Below are 22373 nucleotides of genomic sequence, written 5' to 3'. Positions count from 1 at the left end.
GTTGCTCCAGCCCTGAGCTGAGCTAAGATCTGAAGTTCTCCCGTGTTCTTTATTTTCAAAAATAAGAATAGGCCGAATTTGGGGCTAGGTCCTGTTTCTCATGGAGTGCTGGACATGGCTGGTACAAGGTTGCCTTCCCAGTGTCAGCATCACACAAGGCCTGAAGGACTCATTGTTGTGTATTCAGTGCAGGATTAGGCACTTACATATTTTTTCCTCCTGAGGCACCACCAAAAAGCTACAAATTCCCTCTGCATCTCCCCAGGATCTGGCTGTGGGTTTAAATGCTATTTATTTCCACTCAGCAAGGGGGACATTTCTGCTTTTTCCGTGATCTCTGCTATTCTGTTTTGGTTTTATCTCTGAAATAACTGATTTAGGAAGAGCAACCCTGTAAGCTTTCTCAGGAGGGGTGGACTTTCTCCTCCCAGCTGTATTAATTGATTTAATTTATCTTAAATTTGATTGCAGTGAGCACCCCTAATTAACCTGATTTTTTGCTGATAATCACTCCCAAATGGAATCAAATCACAAATCCGGGGATGGATTGACCGGCACACAGAAAGAAGCCGCCCTCCGTGCATTAATTCAGCGAACGGGATATAATTTGATCCAGGTAGGAATCACGGTCCCATCCTCTTGTGCTTCATCCTGAAGCTTCACTGGGGGCGTCAGCAGCCAATCCATGCTCCTGAATCACTCCTTGCTCATTCCTTTTTGCTCTGTTTCTCTCTCACATCCATGCTGATCATCACTGCGTTGTCTTTCACAAAGCAGGGTCGTATTCCTCAAGGAATTCCTTGCTTGATGGGAAATTACAATGAAGGTGGGGCTAGGACAACCCTGAGCTCTGCTAAATGTTGGGAAAGGTCAGGGTTGGTGTCTCAAAACCAGAGAAAACCCACAGAGCAAAGTTTCAGAAGAGGGATGAGATGGGAAGTCCAGCACGTCACCTTTTGTGCAGATCCTTGCACAGGTACATGGGAGGCAGGTGCCTCACCTGCTCCAAGGTTTGCTCCCAGTTCAGGCTCCAAGGTCTCCAAGATCCAAACCTCCCATGGTTAAGGCAGGTGCAGCCTGGGCATGACCTTCAAACCCACCTGAGAAAGCCTTTCTTGGCTACCATGACCAAAACAAGCTCAGCCTCGGAAAGCATTGGGCACTGGCCATGACTGCCTTTGCATCCTGGAAGAAAGAACTGGAAACTGGATTTTAGGCAGGTGGAGGCCATGAACCTTGTCTTGTTTTGCATGGCACTAGAGGGCACAACAGCCCCAAGCACAACCTGAGATTCCTGGGAAAAAGCACATTCCAGGACCAGGCCAGCACCTGTGTTTGTGCCCTTTCTGCTGTACCTGACCCATGAGATAAGGGACTCCTGTATGTCTTAGATTTACTGTGGCTTTCTTAGAATCACAGGGGTTGGGGGGTTCCTTAAAGCCCATCTTGTTCCAGCCCCATGCCATGGGCAGGGACACCTCCCACTGGCCCAGGTTAATCCAAGCCCTGTCCACCCTGGCCTTGGAATTATCCTGGGGTTCAGTTTTCCCTTCTGTCAATCTGGCAAAGCTCAAATTTCCTAAAGCACAGATTTCAGCTCCCAATCCCCCACACACTTCAACATCCTCTTGCTCTTCTCTCTCCTTTCCTTTTCCATCCCAACCTTGCTATTTTATCTTTTTCTCTTTCCCCCACCTCTCCTAATTTCCCTGTACCTTAGGGATTTTTCTTCCAGCCTGTCTGAGGATGCAGCCAAACATCATCTTCCTCAGTGCACACCTGGGTCATTCATTTTTGGGAAGTGGCTGATGTCCACTTTCCCTCCAGGCACCTTGTCAAGAAGGGTTTGTTGAGGTGCTGCCTTCCAGCCACAAACAAAGCCACTGCAAATTTAGAGAGGGGTTTATTTCTTGCTGTGCTCCCTCACACACCAGCTCAGACATAAAACCAAATGTCCCCAGGACTCCACCACGACTGAAAACATTGGAAAAACAGGAATGAGAATGGATAATTCAGGGCCTGTCCTAGGCTTGAGAAAACTAAAAGGGTTTGTGGTATATTCCTGTTTTCTTGTAACGATCTCTGTTTGTTTAAGTTCCTCTTAAATCAGTTGTACAAGGCATTTGCTTTCCTGGAATAATCCCAGAATGGGAAGTGACTAAAGAAATGGTCAGGGAGCCAAAAATGCTAAAGAAATGGTCAGGGAGTCCAAAAATGGAAAAATTCCTGGAGCCCCAGCTCCTCTGGGAGTAGTGAATCACTGTAGGGAAGGAAGGAAGGAAGGAAGGAAGGAAGGAAGGAAGGAAGGAAGGAAGGAAGGAAGGAAGGAAGGAAGGAAGGAAGGAAGGAAGGAAGGAAGGAAGGAAGGAAGGAAGGAAGGAAGGAAGGAAGGAAGGAAGGAAGGAAGGAAGGAAGGAAGGAAGGAAGGAAGGAAGGAAGGAAGGAAGGAAGGAAGGAAGGAAGGAAGGAAGGAAGGAAGGAAGGAAGGAAGGAAGGAAGGAAGGAAGGAAGGAAGGAAGGAAGGAAGGAAGGAAGGAAGGAAGGAAGGAAGGAAGGAAGGAAGGAAGGTTGGTTAAAAATAGGGGAGGAGAACAGAGACACACTCATCTAGCAAAAAGAGAGAAAAAGGGAAATACTGATTGGCCTTCACATCTTTGAATATTAATTGGGGCCGAGATTTGCTCTCTGCCAGAAGGACCTCCTGGGTGGGCAGGTGTCATCCTCAGACTGGATGAAAATCCAGACAAGTTATAAATTTTGCAAGTGCTCCATTACCCAGCCCATAACTAACACACAGCCCACGGAGATTCCCCTGCCAGAGCCAGGAGGATTTCCAGTTTCCAGGGAGTTACTGACTGTCTGCACTTGGACTTCTGAAGTATCCCAGCCTTGGCAGCAGGACACTGCTGAATCCACCAGGAGCTGAAGGGAAGGAGGTGTCTGCCTCAAGGGTCAGGGTTGGTTTGATCCATGTTTAAAAGTTGATAGCTGAACCTTTCTTTTCTTCTCCTCCACGGCAGGAAAATGGGCAGAGGAAATATGGGGGACCACCACCAGGCTGGGATGGCCCTCCACCAGAGAGGGGCTGTGAGATCTTCATTGGGAAACTGCCCCGAGACCTCTTTGAGGATGAACTTATCCCCCTCTGTGAAAAGGTGAGGCTTGGTGGCAGCTGATCAGTTGCTGATGGTCAGAGCTGCATTTCAGGGCTGAACTGAGCTGATGCCAAGGCCAGGCTGGGCAGGACTTGGAGCAGTCTGGTCCATGGAAGGTGTCCCTGCCCATGGAACTTTAAAATTCCAGTCTTTAAAATTCCAGTCTTCTCTAACCACTCCTACCTTGCTGACAAGTCTCTCTCACTTGGCAGATTGGCAAAATCTATGAGATGAGGATGATGATGGACTTCAATGGCAACAACAGGGGCTATGCCTTTGTGACCTTCTCCAATAAACAGGAGGCCAAGAATGCAATAAAAACCCTCAATAATTATGAAATCAGGTAAGCAAAGCAAAAACACCTTCAAGGAAACTTTAAATCATATGTATCAGTCTTATTTTGGCATGTGAGGGATATTTTTCCTGGCAGTCCAGAGCAAAGTTATTTAGATTGCTGTGTTTTGAGGGGAAATCTCCTCCTGTCTCCCTGTGCAGTCAGTGCTCATTAAAACCAACATCTTTCACAAGAAATTTCTTCTTCACAATTAAAAAAAAAAAAGAAAACCAAGAAAATCAACAGCAACAGCAACAAAATCTATCAGAACATTGGGGAAAAAAATGTTCTGCTTTGGATCAAATTAACTTTCCCCTAACCAGCGCTGTTTATTATGTTCCCCTCAGGTTGTTTGTTGTTGACTTACTCTATTCACAGTCTCCCTCGTGACAGATTGTGCAGATATGTTTTGGTAGATGGAGCAATTGCAAAAAATGGTGAAATAGGATGGATACCAATTGGCAAATAGTGACATTTCCTAATAGAAAGGAACAGAAAAAACCCTCATGTTTGAGGGAACAAAACACCCAGAAATCAACAACAGATGGGCCCATTAATACGTGTTGGTTGGATTTCAACCTCACTAAATGTTCTTTGCCAGTTCAAAGTGGGATGAGTTGATGCCTTTGCTTAAAAACCTTTCGGGATAAACCATTCTGGCAGTTGTATGGCTTTTTTAATAAAAAAGTGATGGGTTGTGAACTGCTTTGAGTGGGTCAAGGAACATGGAGGCCTTGGAGATGCCCTTTGTAGCAGAGGTTGGAAGGTCTTAGGGATCAGGCTTCACCCACTTCCTCCATTTCCTTCCCTGGTTCCAAGGACTCCTCTAAAGAAATTTTGCACTTCTTCAGGCCTATAAGAGACACTTTGACTCCAAAGAGGTGAACGAAGGAAATTTTTATATTAGGGTCTGCACAAAAGTTGGCCCATTGATGAGTCCATTAGTGGGTCCTCATTGGTGAGTCCTCAAATGGTGCCTCTCCATGGGAAGGGATTTTCTTCCCCCAAAACCTCAGTCACGAAGTGGGTGGGAAGCCACAAGCCACTGGTGATAACACAAGGACCTGGGTTGGAGGGGGTGCAGTTGCCTGGTGGCAGCAAAAGGAAGAACCTCAAGTAGGAAAAACAAAATTTGGCTTTGGTTTCTCCCTCAAATCCTTCATTTCAGCTGTGCTGCCTGATGTCACATTTAGCAGAGTGGCAGCTTTTGCACTGAGCAAGGCCACTGGAACATCCCAAAGAACAGCTGACACCAAAGCCTCGTGTTTGGGGACAGAAGAGGGGCTTTGCTTTAACCTTCTCCTCTCTTGACTCCTGGCTCCTGACCAAGCATCTCCCTTGCTCCAGGAACGGGAGACTCCTGGGCGTGTGTGCCAGCGTGGACAACTGCCGCCTGTTCGTGGGGGGCATCCCCAAAACCAAGAAGAGGGAGGAGATCCTGGCAGAGATGAAGAAGGTCACGGACGGCGTCGTGGACGTCATCGTCTACCCCAGCGCGGCCGATAAAACCAAAAACAGGGGCTTTGCCTTCGTGGAGTACGAGAGCCACCGGGCAGCAGCCATGGCCAGGAGGAAGCTGCTCCCAGGTCAGCAGGGGTGGGGAGGGGTGGCTTAACCTCAGGAGTGTGGTGGCAACGTCTTCAGGGGGTCCAGGAATCCAAGGAAGTGGACCTGGCTGGGTTTTCTGCTCTCAGAGAGAAGTTTTCTGCTAGAGACACCCAAAGCCAGAGGTGCCCCAACACACCATGGGGTGTGGGATTGCCTGCAGCTCCTGCAGTGCTGATGATCCATGGATGTCCTTCAGGAGCTTGGGTTTATTGGAAATCCAGCCAGATGGATTTAGCAGTGTATGTATCCATGCAGCTTTGCTTGGTCCTGTGTTTGTCTTGGGTTGAACATAAAATAGAGATTCATCTATGGCCTCTCAGGGAGTGTTGGGTTTTCCAGCTTTTACAGAGACGGGAGTAACTGAGAGGTGTTTTAGAAGATTTTATTCCATTATTAGTCTTGATAAAAAGTGAGACATAAGAAATATAAAACTTAACACCACTCCATCAGAAACGAACCTATTTCCTAGTTGCAATACCTTATAAATATTTTTCAACCTATTAGCTGTTACTACACGATACTACAATTACTTCTAACACCAATCACCTGTATTTTTATCCCAAATAGTCTTACTACAATACCTCTTTCACAGGTCTAATTCTCTAAAATATCTAGTCTTTTTACATATTTTAAAACTTATTACATATTTTAAAACTTGTTTCTGGTTCAACCTCTCAACGATATCATCTCTGTTCCATGACCTTCCTAAGTCAACACACCTTATCTCAGTGCTTACATACAGATGTACAAAACTGTGTAAACGTTCTATCAAGTTTTTAAAATTCCGTACAAATCCATTTCTCAAAGGGAGAATCACTCAGGAAAGCATCCAAGAGCAGATTCAGGCTGGAGCATGGACTGGAAACTGATATTTTGGCAAAAAAAAAATTGGAATGAGGAATTGCTTTAGAGTACATCTGTGAAATTCAGCACTGGGAGACAGCCAAAGACCATTGTGAAGGAGAGAGAGGTTTAGCAGGTATTAGGTGAAGAAATCACTCAACATTAAGTGCATTTGCAGGGATTTCACCAATTTTCTCTTGCTTTCTTATGCTCCTGCACTGCTTTGTTGAGCACACTGGCTGCTGAAGGCATCCCACAAACCTTAGGGTTTGAGATTTGTTCAGAACCACATTCTTTCACCTGTTTGATACATGAAATACCCTGCATCACTTAAATTTTTTTTCTTATTGTGTAAAAAAATGAGCATGATTTTGAGCACTAAATTTTCTTCTCTACTGAGAGATGTGTCACCCTGACAATTTTGCCTTTTATTCTGCATCCTCTTCTTCAGTTTAAGCATCTCCCTGATGGTGGGAGCACATTCTGTGCTCCAGCACGAATTTCCCATTATTTTTATGAGGAAAAGGAAGGCAGGGGCAGGCAGAGCACTTGAAATCCTGAGCAAAGACAGCAAGACAGATGGAAGGAACTCAGAGCCCTGAGCAGACATGTGCAATGCATGAGGGTTTCCAGTTTAGGGAAGTCTCAGTAAACAATTTAGGGAATTCCAAAGGCCTGAGCAGGAGCCAGAGTCTTCTGAAGCCTCAAGCACAAAGCAGGAACTGGAAAAAAGTTTCAAGCCAGAGCTGAATGTGTCTCCAGCAGATGTGAGATTGAATATCATTATCAGATGCTTCCTTTAAACTGAACCTCATTGCTTTTTTGAGGGAGCTTTGTAGAGAAAGTGCTCAAAAATGGAGAGATTTCATTAAAAAATTTAAATTTTCTCTGTCTCTGGCTAAACAAGAGGGTGGAGATGGACTGATTTTCAGCAAGAGGCACCAAGCTTAGCTCCTTGCTGCAAGTCAACCAGTTCATTATTTCCACCCTTGAAGTGAAAACAGCTACTCAGAAAGGGGCACAAAACAGCCTCACTCCACAAATCCCAGCTCATTCCCGAGGGATTCCAAGGGAACAGCACCTTCCCATTTAGTTTGATTATTTACTCTCCCAATAAACCTCCAAATTCTATCCTCACCCTCTCATTTCACAGCTCCCACCGCCTCTTAATTGGGTTGCACAAGCAGAGAAGCCTTTTTAGAGTGTTTTGCAGGATTTTCTTTGTCCCCTCAGCTGCCAATGTGTGGTTTAGGTCACTCAAAGAATCACCAGCAAGATCTGGGCAAAAGCAGGTTTAATATAAATTTGTGACATGGTTGATGGCAAGGGTCACTCTATTACTTATTATACAGATAAAGCAGACAAAGAAACATCAGATTAAAGCAATTAAAGAAATATCAATGTGTGGTTTAGGTCACTCAAAGAATCAGCAGCAAGGTCTGGGCAAAAGCAGGTTTAATATAAATTTGTGACAGGGTTGATGGCAAGGGTCACTCTATTACTTATTATACAGATAAAACAGACAAAGAAACACCAGATTAAAGCAATTAAAGAAACATCAGACAAAGCAATCAGATTACTCTGATTAATATCAGATTTAAACGATTCATGTGGAGACCAAGGAGGCAAAAAGGTGAGGAGGGAAAAAGTGAAGGATTCCAAGGGTTGAGTCCCGACAGAATAAACCCCCTTGCCAATCTCAGCCTCAGACTGGCTCAACAATTTAGGTCTAGATGGTTTATGATTCATAACAATATCTAATCATGGTTTATGATTCATAACAATATCTAATCAACACTAGTAGTTCTTAATAAGTTGACCAATTTAACACCTCTAATAGGATTAATAGAATTTTCTGTAAGTGCAACAGAACCATAAATCTGACCAAAATAAATAAATTAACCAAAATCTAATGGCAACTCTAAAAAGGCAGCCTTGGTAATACACATGCATGCAAACAGACAGAAATATGGACTTCTGAAAATTCCCCTGGAGTTCAGTGAAAGTCTCACATCAGGTGCCTTTAAATCTGGAGCTGAGCCTCAAGAAGTGGGGACACCAACCCAGCTGCATCATCAGCATTCAGCAATGTGATTTATTTGCTTTTTTTCTTCCCTGCCCCTCAGCAGCTCAGTCCAGTGCACACAGAGCCCCTGGATTCATCCTCCACACCCACACCCTGGTTTATGCACCAGGACTTTTTGTGTCCCTCCTTTCTTCTGCTGCAGCTTCCCCCAAACGAATTCAAACACACACGGAGACATCCTTGCTTTTGCTGTTTCATTCCATCCCACTGGGACTTCAGGATCCCTGTTCTGGTATCAAGGGAATGAAACTTTGCTGGCCAAAAGGGGATTTTTATAAATGCATTAAAATATTTCCCTTTAGGGAGTGCTCCAGGAAATGCAGGTTTAAAGTGAATTATTCCACATTTTCACTTCTTTCAGTTCTGGAGGCTCCAAAGGTATTTACAGGAGGCCATTCCAAGTGTGACCATCTGCCTTTGGAAAGGCAGAGCTGGGAAGGCTTTTTGTGGGTCATGTTTGTAGAATTAGGCCTGTTCTGCTGTGAAATAGAGCATGAGAAGGGGCAAGAGGAAGCAAAGCCCCCCAGCCCTGACCATGCCTTGTTCCCTTAAAGGAAGGATCCAGCTGTGGGGACACCCCATTGCTGTGGACTGGGCAGAGCCAGAGGTGGAGGTGGATGAGGACACCATGTCCTCAGTGAAGATCCTCTACGTGAGGAACCTCATGCTCTCCACCACCGAGGAGACCATTGAGAAGGAGTTCAACAGCATCAAACCAGGTAGGTGCTGTGCCTTCTAAACAAGTGCTGCAAGTGGAAATGTTTCTGCCTTCCTAAAATGCCACAAGAGATAAAAATAGCTGGGTTTTTCTTGCTGTGAAATGTTTGTGTGAAATGCCACAAAAATTGTCGTGGGGCTGAAGGCTCCCACCCAAAATGCCATCCCATTAAAGGCTGCTTAATTCCCAGCCACCATGAAGGAGGGTGATTGGCAACTTGAAGAGACCCAAAATGCTGCATGGGGTTGCCCTGTGTCCTCAAAATGCTTTGGAGTCATTTAGTCTTTCTTTAAAAAGAGTTGGGGAAGCAGCTGGGTGACTTCAGCATTCTTCTGTGGCAAGGGATGGTGATAAAAATAGAGTGATTTAATACAACTCCTTTTTATCTGAGCTATCTAAATTCTGAACTCATTTTCATACATCCCCCTAGTCCCCGTGTAAATTGGTGAATAATTAGTGCTTTCCATTTAATTCAATATTCCTTTGTGGCATATCTTACATGCACTTAGGGTGAGATTTTTTTTCAAAAAAAGCTGGGAGAATTAGTTGGGAATAAAAAAAAATTTAAAAAATGGTTGGGAATAAAAATCCTGCTGGCTTTCAAAGGAGATTTTACTTCTGAGTTGCTCCAGCTTTAGGAAATTCCACTCAAAATCAACAAAGTAAAAATAACCCTTTTCTGCAGCTCTGCAAGCCACACAGTCCATTAGGCATTAGGAACTGGTGCTTGGCAATGGGAAATCTCCTTTCATCTCACTCCTATTAGCTTCCTTCTATTAATTTTTTAAAATACACTGCAGAGCTTCAGTTTTCTTCCTCTAAGTTCTTCATTTCATGCCTTTTTCTGGACTAGGCTGCAATGCAAAGGTCTTCATGAGTATTCCTTGTGTCCTTCCAGCATTTCTGGCTCATACTTTTAGCCACCATCAAGCTGTTGCAGAACCCATTTTACTCCTTAGTTAAATTTATGTTATCCCACTCTCTGAACTGTTTCCTTCTTTTATTTACCCAGTTTTGCTCCCGAGCTTTGAGCAAGCTCACACTCCCCAGAAACACATTTGTGGCCTTTTGACACTTTGGTAACAGTCATCTGCTTTGCTCCTAAGAAGTTTTCCACCATAACAACACAAGTTCTGCATCATCTTTCATTTTCCTTTTATCATTTCAGCGTTCACATTGGAATATTTTTTTTTTTAAATGGACAGCTTTGATTTTGGTGGCTAAAATCAGGAATGGGTGCATTAGAGCAGCAAAACTTCCAGCTTTGGGGAGAGAAAATGCTGTTTAAGTTACAGTGAGATCAAAAAAGGCAGCAAGGACGTGAAATGATTCATTGCCCTGCCGTGATTCTCTGCCTCACTCATTCAGCCACATTTCAGCACTACTTAGCTGAAATTACCTTGGATCCAGGGCATTAGGAAGCTGTTTTGACATCAACAAATCATGCAATAAAAAATGATCCAGAGCTTCCAATGACACAGCAATTGCCACATCTCTGAGGGCTCCACAGGCAGCACCAGGAATGCTAAGTTGGGACACAGCACAAGCAGCACCCCTTAAACCTGTGCCAAATTCACAGCCTGATGACTTCTGCAGAGCTGTCTCTCTGAAAAGCCCTCCCCTTGCTCCCTAGGAATCCCAAGGAAATTCCTCCTCCATGGAGCTGACCCAGGGGTGGGTATCACATTGCTTGGCCCAGCAGAGGCAGAAGCAGGGGAGAGCAGAATTTTTGGCTCAGCATTGGTGTCCTGGAATGCTCTCCAGCAGGCAGAAGGGGGATATTCAAAACACAGCGAGTTCATTAAAGCTTCCACTTGTAAACAAAGCATCAGCATATAACTCCCATAAAGTTAGGCTTGGAAAATCATCCTCTATCCCAGAAGGACACAAAGTGCTACTTTACCATCCCTGTGTCATTCCAAGACGTGCAGCCTGCTTGGGCTGTGGGCTGGGACAGGCTCATTTAGCCCTCTGCAGCTCCTAATGACTCCCCTGAACACCAAAGAAATGTGTTTCCACCTGCATTTTTCTAAGTGCATGCTTTTTGTGGCAATATGGCATTTCCCTGTGCACCTGTTCAGCTTTAGGAGGTAAGAAGCCAACAGAAGAGCTGTTCAGCATCCCTTAGCCATGTTTCCAAAGGATATTTCTGGGGGTTTTACAGGAGGCTGGGCTGCCTGATGTTGTGCTTCCCAAGCCACAGGAGCAGAGAAGATGAGGAATTAAAGAAATGGCTGAAGGCTGTGGCCATGGGGAGCAGGACTGGTGGGGTTATTTTGGAGACAGACTCCTCAGTGTAGAGTATGAGTTTCTGGCATCAGAGCAGCTGACAGGGGAAAGAGAAAACTGTGGGGGATGGACTTAGAAAAGAAGAACAAGTAATTTACATTTGAATTACTTTGGATAAATTGGATGTAAGAAAGATTCAGGCTGGAAGAAAGATTCTCCAGCCCAAGCCCCACCCCAGGAGGGCCAACCCTCAGCTGCAGAGCCTGACTGGGGCCATGTCCAGGTGAATTGGGGCATCCAGGGAAGCCCCACTGCCCCGGGAAAGGCTGTTTCCTATAGAGAGGCTGTTTCTTAGGGAGAGACCTGCTGCCCCATCAGCCCCAGCCCATCCCCATGCCCTGGGCTGCTCTGTCCTGGGCAGGGCTGGCTGTTCATTCTTCCTGAGCTGGTTGTCAAGGAGAAAAACCACCTTGTTTTATGGCAAAAGCTGCCTCCAATGCACATACAAAAGCGGGAGATGGGGATCACAGGGGGTGTTCCCACAGCTGGTGCATTGTCAGTCACAGAAGGGAGGCACAAGACCAAAGGCAGTGTCCAACAGAATGGTTTGGACAGGAGAAAACCACTCCAGTTTAACGGGAATCTTACTGGTATCTGACCCCAAACCCTTCTAGTTTGCCTTGAAATGCTACAACCATTATATATTGATTTTCCTCTGGAATATGCATCCAAAGAGGTGAGGGGACACTGACCTCTTGTTCTTCTACCCTTGCTCAGCCTTTGCTCTCCAGGGGCTCATAACCTGACAGAGCCACTCTTTCAGGTCTCTGTTTTCTGACTAATCCCCACTTCCCACTAATATTCCAATGTTTTCCACAGGTGCAGTGGAGAGAGTAAAGAAAATTAGAGACTACGCCTTTGTGCACTTTAATAAAAGAGAACACGCAGTGGAGGCCATGAAAGCCTTGAATGGGAAGGTAAAGCTGCTGTAAATGTTAATTCCTGGAGCTTACAGTGCAGTACATTACACAAAGCCACCTGCTTTATTAGCTCTAAAATCCTCCTGGAGGTGTTATCCCAATTTGCTCTTTGCTGGTTGCTTTTATACTCCTGAATTTGTTTTTCAGCAGCTCTGTTGTACACAAACGATTCATTTTGGCTCCTTGGATTTGTGCTAAGTGTTTGCCTGGCTCTAGCTCATGCTCAGACAGAAAAAAAAAAAACAGGAAAAGCTGAAAGAAGAACTAGGAAAGGAGGGGTGAGGATCCCCCCCCGGCTCACACTCACATCCTTGTTCCAGACTGCCAACAAAAACACTGGCAGGGCAGCGTGTGAATGGCAAAGTGGGACAAACGAGGTCAGCCCAAACATCTGCTCTGAGTTCAGATGCGGATTTGTGAGGAGGCTGCTGAATTTAGCCCTTCTTGCACTGCATGTAATTCACTCTAAAGCCAGAGCTGTTCCCAAAGAGGTGTTAACCCCGCTCCTATTTTTAGTGCCACTGCTGTTCTCCATGGGGGCACGTGGAATCTCGCTGCCTTATGAGCTGCTTTGCAGGGAAGTGAGGCCTTTTGAAGGCTTTGCTGAAGGAGCCTCTCCCAGCTAGAGCCAGGGCTGGGCACTCTCAGGTTAAGCCTCCAACCATGTGAAGGAGATCCAGGGCTTTTTTGGGGTGGTTTCCTCCACCTTCTCATCTGTTATGATGTGGGGGCAGCTCCCCCATAGGTTGGATTTCCATCAAGCACTTTTAACCCCTTCCCCTGCTGCCTTAAACAGCTGGAACAGAGGCTAGACAGAGTTAAGGGGAAGGATATTTATATTTAATAAAAGGATATTTATTGCAGGGCCTTCAAAGGCCACACTCTGGCAGTACCAGAGCCACGTCTTTGGCTCTGCCCAGATGGCTCCAAGATGGAAGCAAAGGAGGGCTTAGTGACAAGATCTCACATTTTTATAAGTTTTGGTCCATAGCATATTGGAGCTAATTGTCCAATTACAGCCCCAGCCCATGAAGTCCCATCCTTTTATTTTCTCTCTTCAGTCCACATAGTTTATACTCTTGGGCCTGAGATCCAGATCTGGCTGTCCTTGGTCCCCAGCTAGAGAAGGCATTGTTGTGTCCACCAACATTGTGAAGAAAGCTTACCATCCCCTTATATGAAACCCAGACCTACACACCCAAGCAGCACAAAATCAAAAAGAAAGAAGAAGAAAGCCAAAACCCAAGGCATCATTTCCCCCCTGTGCTTGTCCCTTGCTCTCTCAGGTGCTGGATGGCTCCCCCATCGAGGTGACCTTGGCCAAGCCGGTGGACAAGGACAGCTACGTGAGGTACACACGTGGCACTGGTGGCAGGGCCCCGGTGCTGCAGGGGGACTACACCTACACCCTGGGCCACCTGTACGACCCTGCCACCGCCTACCTGGGCGCCCCCGTCTTCTACGCACCGCAGGCCTACGCGGCCATCCCCAACCTGCACTTCCCTGCCGCCAAGGGGCTCGGCAGCAGGAGCATCCTCCGGCCCCCCTCCATCCGAGGTAATTCCCTCTTGGAGTTTTGGAAAACTGAAAACCACCCCCTCCCACCCAGCATCTCCTCCAGGGGTCGGGCAGCTGCTCCCCAGACGGGTATTGGTGACATTGGCATTGCCCCAGCTCCTGGATGCCGTTTTCTGTGATGGGAAACAAAGGGTTTAGGCTCTTGTCTTTCCCAAAGGCAACCTTCCAGCTGGAAAAAAAATTGTTTTCCTGGAAGGAATTTCTGGGCTGCCCTCAGTCCAGTGTAAATAACCCACAGATCCTCCTGGTTTTGCCCCAGCAGGGAAGACCAAATAAAACACTTTTCCTTTCCCCCTCCCACAGCCAGCCACCACCACCACTATCTTTCCTCTTGTCTGTGATGGTGTTCACATGGGTTTTTGGATGAGGGAAGAGACTAGGATGTTTCAGAAGGCTTGATTTATTATTTTATGATATATATATATTATATTAAAACTATACTAAAAGAATAGAAGAAAAGATTTCATCAAAAAGTTAGCTAAGAATAGAATAAGAAAGAATAATAACAAAAACTGTCTTGGACAGAGAGTCCAAGCCAGCTGACTGTGATTGGCCATTAATTAGAAACAACCACAAGAGATCAATCCCAGATCCACCTGTTGCATTCCACAGCAGCAGAGAATCATTGGTTACATTTTGTTCCTGATGCCTCTCAGCTTCTCAGGAGGAAAAATCCTAAGGAAAGGATTTTCCATAAAAGATGTCTGCGACACTTGTCCTTGAAAGTTGCAGGGAAAATTTTACCAGTCCTGGTGTTTTCTGACCCAAAGCTGTGGAGTTTTCCAAGGAAGTCACGTTGCCCTGGTGCAGGGTAGGGAATCAAACAAGCCATTCTGTGCTCTGGGACCTGGAGGCCCCCTTTTGGGGGATTGTTAACTTAATAATAGTTAATTCAACTAGTTCAATCTATGAATAAAAGAGAATATTTCTGAGAACTCTTGGGTGACCCTGCCTGGAGCCAAATCAAATCCCCACACCCCAAATTAAATGTCAATACAGATATTGCTCAGTCAGTGCAGATGTAAGTTTGGGACTAGCAAAGAAATAACTCTGTCATCTGATCTTCCTTCCAAAGATGATGCCTTGTGTCCCCAAGCCAAGTCCCACAGCAGACTAGGACTCTGTGTGGCACCCTGGTAGGCCTGGCAAGGATCATGATGGCCAGTTTTTGTCCCTTTAGCAGGAAGCAGACAGGGCAGCAGGAACAACCCTTGTTCCTCAAGCTTTTCCCCACACAGGTGAACCAGCTCCTCTAAAAGTTGTGTTAAGGAAAGGAGCAGATATGATAATTCCCCATCCATCTCCTGCCTCATGGTCTCCCCAGACTCCCAAGCAGGGCTCCCTGAGAAAAAATGGAAGTGTAATAGGGCAAAACCAAAGAGGATTTTTGTCCATATTGGTAGGAAATTGTGTAAGCTGTGATTTCTTCAAGGTGAAATTACACTGATGGGTAACAAAAGATTCCAGCTGTCCCCTCTCTGACTTCCAGCTACAAAGCTGGCTAAAAATCTGTCTTGAAATCAAAACTGACCAGAGATGATGAAAAATGGGCAAAAAGAAGCAGTTTTTCCCCAAAACCCCTCACCTATCCAAGAAAGGGTGTCAATGTCAAGCCTGTGTTATCCCACCACCAGGCCCTGGGACCTCCTGCCCACCTGCTTCCCAACCCTCCCAGCAAGCGGGGCTAACTTTTTCCTTTCAGCGAGAATCAGGGTCCTTTTTCCGGTGATTTGATTCGGTTTAATGCCTTCTTACATTCCTAGAAATTTACATGAATGTACCTGTAGGGGCTGCGGGCGTCCGAGGCCTGGGAGGCCGCGGCTACCTGGCGTTCCCAGGGCCTGGGGCGCGGATACCACCTCAAGGGAGACAAGAGGGGAGAGGAGAAGCTCTACGACCTCCTGCCAGGCATGGAGCTCACCCCCATGAACCACGTCACCCTAAAGCCCCAAGGGATCAAACTCGCCCCTCAGGTACGTGACCCCAAAAAGAGCGGCCATGTCCCAAGGGTTGTGTTGGGAAAACGGGCCCCTCGTTGAATCTGCGCTGTGGCCTGGTAAATAAATCCGTTCTTGGGTCTCAAAAGACATTGAAATATGAGCTGCACCATTCCATCTTGCAATATCCATCTGCCTCACAAAATCATGGAATGGTTGGGGTTGGAGAAGACCTTTAAGATCACCTTGAGTGTCAGGGGAGAGTTGTTATAAATGCCTTAATCAGGTTCTGGCTGTCGCACCATAGAAGCACCATGGGCCAAAGAATTCCCATCCATGATGGGTTTGATACATAAAATGCATCAGCTGGGGCTTCACCAGGGAACAATGCACGTGTATAGAAAAATAATGCAAATTTTCAAATGATTTATGGCAAAAGAAGTGTTGACATAACCCAACCTAGCACGGAAACTCTTTGATTTGGTTTTGTGTGTCAATGCAAATGGATGAAGAGGGCTGAGGAGAAATCCACAATAAATTCCCTGAGTTTCTGGATATCCAGCTCTGACAATAACTGTTTTATAACCCTTATATTGTGCAGAGCAACACAAGAAACCACCCCGAATTTTGAAGCATGTCTTTGCCTATTAACACTTCAATTGCCACAGCATCAAGTTTGCCAAAGTTTATGAGAACATCCTTGTTTTCTCCCAGAAAACTGGACAGTGGGATTTTTCCCTCCTGCAAAAGTCCCCTTAGTCTGTTTTGTCAGCAAATCACAGAATCACAGAGTGGTTTGGGTTGGAAGGAATCTTTAGCTTACCTAGTACCAACTCATGCCATGCATAGAGACACTTTCCACTAGAGGTGTGAAATCCCTGGAATGGTTCTGCAGAGCCTTAGGGCAGGTGAAATTCATTTTTATAAAACCAACCTATAAAGGAGTTGGGACAGCAGGGAACAAGTGTTGCCACAGTGAAAAAATGAGCTGTTGTAATTGAGAACTGAACTGTGTAATGAAGCATTTTACACTGCAAGACCCTAAACTTCAGCTGGAGCTGTGGTGGCAAAATTAAAAGCAGCAGTGAGGTTTAATTTTTTCTTTTTAGTTTTCAATCTGTTCAAATGTAAGCTGTAAATGAGGTAGACCACAGCAAGACTTCAGGGTGACCTAACTGTGGCCTTCCAGTGCCTGAAGGGGCTACAAGAAAGATGGAGAGAGACTTTAAAAGGGCCTGGAGTGCCAGGACACAGGGAATGGCTTCCCACTGCCAGGGGGCAGGGATAGATGGGATATTGGGAGGAATTTCTTGGCTGTGATGGGGGTGAGGCTCTGGCACAGGTTTTTCAGAGAAGCTGTGGCTGCCCCATCCCTGGAAATGCTCAAGGCCAGGTCAGGGCAACCTGGTTTAATGGAAGGTGACCAATCCCTGCTGGGACAGCACACAGGCAGTGGGTTAAAAACCCCTGGAATCCCAAGCCAAAGCAGGAGTGTTTCTGGACAGCAGTTCCCAATTACCATGGGACCAGCTGTGCCAAGGCTGAGGGCAACGTGGTTCAGCATTTCAAAAGCTGCAATCCCCTGCTGAAGCTCGTGGAATTAATTGGATGGAAACACAACCTTTTTTCTTTTTAAAAAGAAGCCTATTTGGACTTCTCGTGCTCTGTAACCCACTAAGCCAGGGAGGCAGCAGAGCAGAGGAGATGAATGCAGCCCGAGTTTCTTTAGTCCTCTGAAACAGACATCCATGAGACAGAGATTCTGAGGAGGATTCAAAGCAAACCACACTGAAATAATCTAATCAGCAGAAGGACTCAGATGCCCAACCGAATAGGGAATAATTTCAGGAATTAAACAGATATTAATGTATAAAGCATTTAGATGAATCTTACACTTGAAGCTGGGTGCAGTATTCTATCTGCCATTTATTTTGGATTTTTTGCTAAGCTTTGAGGAAGCTGACAGAGATCCCTGAAAACTTTTTGTGGGAGGCAGCTGCTCAGCACAGGGCTGGAGCTGGGCAAGGAGGCTTCTTCACAGCAATTAACCCCAGCACAAATCCCCTTTTTTTTCCTTCTAGATCTTAGAAGAAATTTGCCAGAAAAACAACTGGGGACAGCCTGTGTACCAGCTCCACTCTGCCATTGGCCAGGATCAAAGACAGCTCTTCCTCTACAAAATCACCATCCCTGCCCTTGCCAGCCAGAACCCCACCATGTATGTCATTAGGGAAAGGTTTCTGAGGCTTAGGCTTTATTTTATAAATTCTATTTTACCTAACAGCTGTCCTCAAAGTCCCAAGAACACAGGTCTCAGTTTCCTTTTATTTAAAAAAATTATTAAATATATTTTAGAATATTTATTGAATCCATATTTATTAAATATTAATTTAATTCAAAATTTTAATTATTTAATTTTTAAATTTTAATATTTATTTGAAATTTTAAATCTATATTTGTTTTATATATGTATCTTCGTTTATTAAATAATATATGTTTATATAATTATATATATGTATAGATGTATAGATGTATTGTATATATAATTATATATTATATATACAATATATATATTTGTATTATATATATTAATATATTACTTTGTATTATATATAAAAATATATAATTATATAATAATTATATATGTTAGTATAGTATATATGCACATATGGATATCTATATTAATATATTTATATTAATATACATATCTATATTAATGTATATGTATATGAATATACATATATATTAAATACTCTTTTAAAAAATACAGGGAGAAAAACATCCACAGAGTATAATTAAGTGCTGTGCTTGGTGCTCTCTCTGCTGGTGCAAACATTACAGAAAGGCAGACACAATCAAGCAAAAAGGTGCTTTTTTTGTACAAAAAGAAAGCAGACGATAGCCCTTGTGGGGAAATGAGAGGAATTTGAAGGTACATGCTGATATTTCAGCCCCAAATATGATTGTAAACATTTCTGACCAAAACCACTCTTTACTGTGTATTGTAAAGAAAAACCCAGGCTGGGTATTGTAAAGAAAAAACGCAGCAGGGTTATTTGGGGGGTTTTTTTTGATGGAAAAAGCACAACAACCTCTGCAAGGATGTTGTGTCCAGGGTTGATTACCCCAGCGAGGGAGCAGACCACGGGGAGGAGAGCAGCTCTGGTAATGCACCAGCCCAGGGAAGCCACGCTTCCATTTGCTGCGGGGGGTGCTGCCAGCTCTAAGTGGATCAAAAATGGGCCCCAAGAAAAAATATAAAACTTTACCCAAGAAAACAGATTGTCCTAAGTGAGGATCCATCCAACACTGCGGTTGCCTCCAATTGCAAGCGAGTGCGGTGGAAAGATTGGGAGAACCCAGACCCTAATAACCCTGAAGAGCCAGATCTTTATACCTCCTTTTGTATTTAAAACTAAGTGATGAAAACACCTGGCAGGAAAGCCCTGGGGAAAGCAAACCCAGGTAATTTTGTTGTGTGCTCGCAGACACCCCTTCACACCGCCCAAGCTCAGCGCCTACATCGACGAGGCCAAGACCTACGCGGCAGAGTACACCCTGCAGACCCTGGGCATCCCCGTGGAGGGGGCAGAGGTGCCTCCTGCAGCACCAGCTTTCCCAGGTATGGGCATGTCTGTAGAGCAAAAGGCTCCTGCAATGTCAATTTTCCTGGTGGCTCCTTGTGGATGTGAGGAATAAAGCAGGTTTTGTCCGCTGAGGACTGGCCTGGTTGTGCTCCCCCACACTGACTCATGTTGCTTGTGTGTCTGGCATGTTTAGCAGAGAATTCTGGACTGCTTTGGGTTGGAAGGGACCCTAAAGATCACATAATTCCACCCCTTGCCATGACAGAGACGCCTTCTGCTGTCCCAGGCTGCTCCAAGCCCTGTCCAGCCTGGCCTTGGATGCTTCCAGGGATCCAGGGGCAGCCCCAGCTGCTCTGGGCAGTCTGTGCCAGTTTATTGCCCATAAAGGATTTTATCACAAATTTCTGTGTACACACCCCAGAGCATTTCAGGTTGGGGTCACTGGGGTGGGGGGCTCTGCTCCAACCCTGACCCCTCAAGTCAATGCCATGGCTGGGATTATGTCCAGGGGGGTCAGAGCAGTGTCCAAGGGCAGAGAATCCCAACATCCAGAGGCCCATCCTGGCACCACACATCCTCTCCAGTCCTCCCAGTTTGTGAAAACCTCCTTCAACTGGGAGCCCCAGAAACAATGCAGGATGCAAAGCTGGCATCCCCAGTGCCACATCTGGGATGAGTCCCCTCCCTGGCCCTGATGTCACCAGGATGGAGGAGATCCTCTTCCCTGCAAGGATGATGAATTCATGGGCTCTCCATCCTCCCCCAGCACCCCCTGCCCCTTGTGAACCAACACTTGGGATTTCATCTGCCAAAGAAGTGACGCAGCCATGAAAGTTTGGATCCAATCCCAGCTCTCACACCCCCACAGAAGGTTTTTCTCCCAGTTTGAGAATTCATAGCTCTTGCAACTGCCCAAAACAGCTTGGAAAATCATGGAAAACACAGGAATTACATTTGCCGTGCTCTCCAGCATGACAGCAGTTCTGATGGAGAGGCAGCACCAGGTGCCAAGCTGCACATGAGGAACCCATTAGTCAGTACTACTGAGTTGTTTGGAGTGTCTCAAGGATGGATTTTAGAAAAAAAAATAAAACATCTATCCGGCTTCCTGCCACAGGAGTCCGCAAAAGCCACAGAAAAATCAATTTGTCTGGGCTTGTGCAGCTTCCGCAGCGTGGAGACCAAATGGGCTCTTTATTGAATCCAGCCTCCACTTACTGCTTAATTAGCATCTCTCCTTTTCTTTCATCCACCCTTATTTATTTGTCTTAGGAGCTTGGCAAATGGACATGCGCTAAAGTTGCTGCTTGCAGCAAACACCAGTCCTTGGTCAGGGCTTGCTAAAGCTCAGCTCAGGCCATGCCCAGCTCACAGCTCATTTCTCTCCCGATGGTGGCAGCTGTGCCCTAAGTCCCAGATTTCTCAATTCCTGTTGAGATGTTGCACCTGGCTTTGCTGGTGCAAAGAAAATACTCTGGAGAGCCACAATATTCAATTTGTAAGGAATTCATCATGTTTTTTCCCCAAAGTGACACCTCCAATGAGGCAATGTGTGCTCCCTGTTGCCCAATATTTCCATTCCCCCACCAAGAGGACCTTGGCTCTGGCTGACCTGGAGTTGATCCCATTGCCCACATGGTCAGACAGGATCCTGGGAGATGTATTTTGGCAGCAGAGCCTGCTCCAGCAGGTCCAATGGGTACCCCAGCCGTTCTTCCCAAATTTAGACTTTGTCTTAATTCCTGATTCTTTTACAACAAAACACTGCAGTCTGCTTGACAAGCTGCTATGCCCTGCCTTCAGAGGAACAAGCCCCAAATGATGCTGTTTTCCCAGTGATTCATTCTCAAACAGCAGCGCTTACATCTTCCCATGGAAAATCTGGAAGTGTTGAAACCACATTTTCCATTAGAAACCAATGGGAAAAAACCCAAAAACTCCCGTCCACCAAATATTTGCTCCCTGCCATTGCATTGACAGGATTTCCCTACCATGGCTGTCCTGAACTGCCTGTATTTTGGTTATGAAGGGATCAGAGCTATATTTTCTTCAAGAATCCTGCCCAAATTTCCCCCGTTCTAGGTTGTTTCCTTGCCCTCCTCATGCCATATGCAGGGTGGACTAGTCCAGAGCACCGTTAGAAACAATCAAAACCTGAGGAAAAAATATTCAACCAGAGAGTGTTTTTCCAGCACTGTGTTTAACAAATCATGGGTGAGGAAAAGCTTAAATTTTCCTATTAATTATTTAATTGACTTACATTATTCCCACCAACAAACTCACTGCTGCCTAAGCCGTTTCCTCTTTAGGTCGTCCCATTAAAACCTACCGGGCGATGGTGAGTTTTGGATGGATTTTCATTAATTAATCCACGGGTTTTCCTTCTTTTTTTCCTTTAGGATACACCATTGCTAATGCAGCTGCCACTGTCACAGCCACTCAGCTCAAGCAAGCAGTGACACTGGGACAAGATTTGGCCACATATGCGACCTACGAAGCCTATCCTGCCTTCGCTGTCGCCGCACGGAGCGACGGCTACGGAGCCTTTTAACCAAATTCCCTTAAACCCAGCACAGGCAGAAAGGCAAAGAAAAACAATCTCAGTCTGGTAATTCAACACCCTCATGATTTTAAGTGAATCTGTGGCCTAAGGTTCAGTTTAGTCGGAGTTTCAGGCTTGTAGGTCTTTAGTTTCGTAACGGGGCAGGTGGGGGAGAAGAAATTTTTTTAAATGGTGCAAAATCAGATTTTCACACTAGAAAGCAAAAGTTCAGCCCAGGAAATGAGAGGTTCTCAGGTGTATATATATATTTTTATATGTATATATATTTATACACCTATTGTGTGTTTACAAGCAGCAACCTGTGCTGAAAACAGTTGGTCCTGTGGCTGTTGTGACCAGGACTGGGGAAGGATGGGGTGGCCCAGCAAACCCCTCTGTGCACCAGGGATTCTCCTGCATCCACCCCAAAGTTTCCCAGGCCAGGCAGAGCAGAGGTGCCCCTTGGCCACATGAGTTTGCCTCTCCCTGCCCCTGATCCCACCAGCATGGAGCATCTCAAGGCTCTTTGAAATTCTTCTTTGCCAAGGCAAAAAACCATTTATCCTAAACATTTTTGCCCAGCCCAAGAGGCTAATTTTTAACAGGCTTCCGTGCTAATTTTATTTTTAAAGCAGGGCACAAGAATTCAGCAGAGCTTTCCCTCTTACTTTGCTCCCTCCCAGCCATATCCAAAAATCAGCAAATACTGGTGTATTTTTGTGTGCTTCTCATCAAATGGCACGTTCACTGAAAAATAGGGAAACTTTTAAGCCTGA

General features: G+C 45.5%; 1 protein-coding gene across 1 annotated transcript; it reads left to right on the top strand.

Moving 5' to 3' along the window:
• Positions 1 to 517: 517 nt before the first annotated feature.
• LOC118688303 (APOBEC1 complementation factor-like) lies at positions 518 to 21606 on the top strand. The gene is given in 12 exon segments (XM_036385776.1): positions 518 to 616; positions 3021 to 3155; positions 3368 to 3498; positions 4837 to 5075; positions 8581 to 8745; positions 11853 to 11950; positions 13240 to 13510; positions 15295 to 15365; positions 15367 to 15504; positions 17550 to 17686; positions 18957 to 19090; positions 21455 to 21606. Coding segments are annotated over 12 exon segments (1770 nt in total).
• The last annotated feature ends 767 nt before the right edge of the window (positions 21607 to 22373 follow it).

This window comes from Molothrus ater, chromosome 8, assembly GCF_012460135.2.
Source record: "Molothrus ater isolate BHLD 08-10-18 breed brown headed cowbird chromosome 8, BPBGC_Mater_1.1, whole genome shotgun sequence".
Lineage (NCBI taxonomy): Eukaryota > Metazoa > Chordata > Aves > Passeriformes > Icteridae > Molothrus > Molothrus ater.
This window is presented reverse-complemented; position numbering and strand designations above follow the sequence as displayed.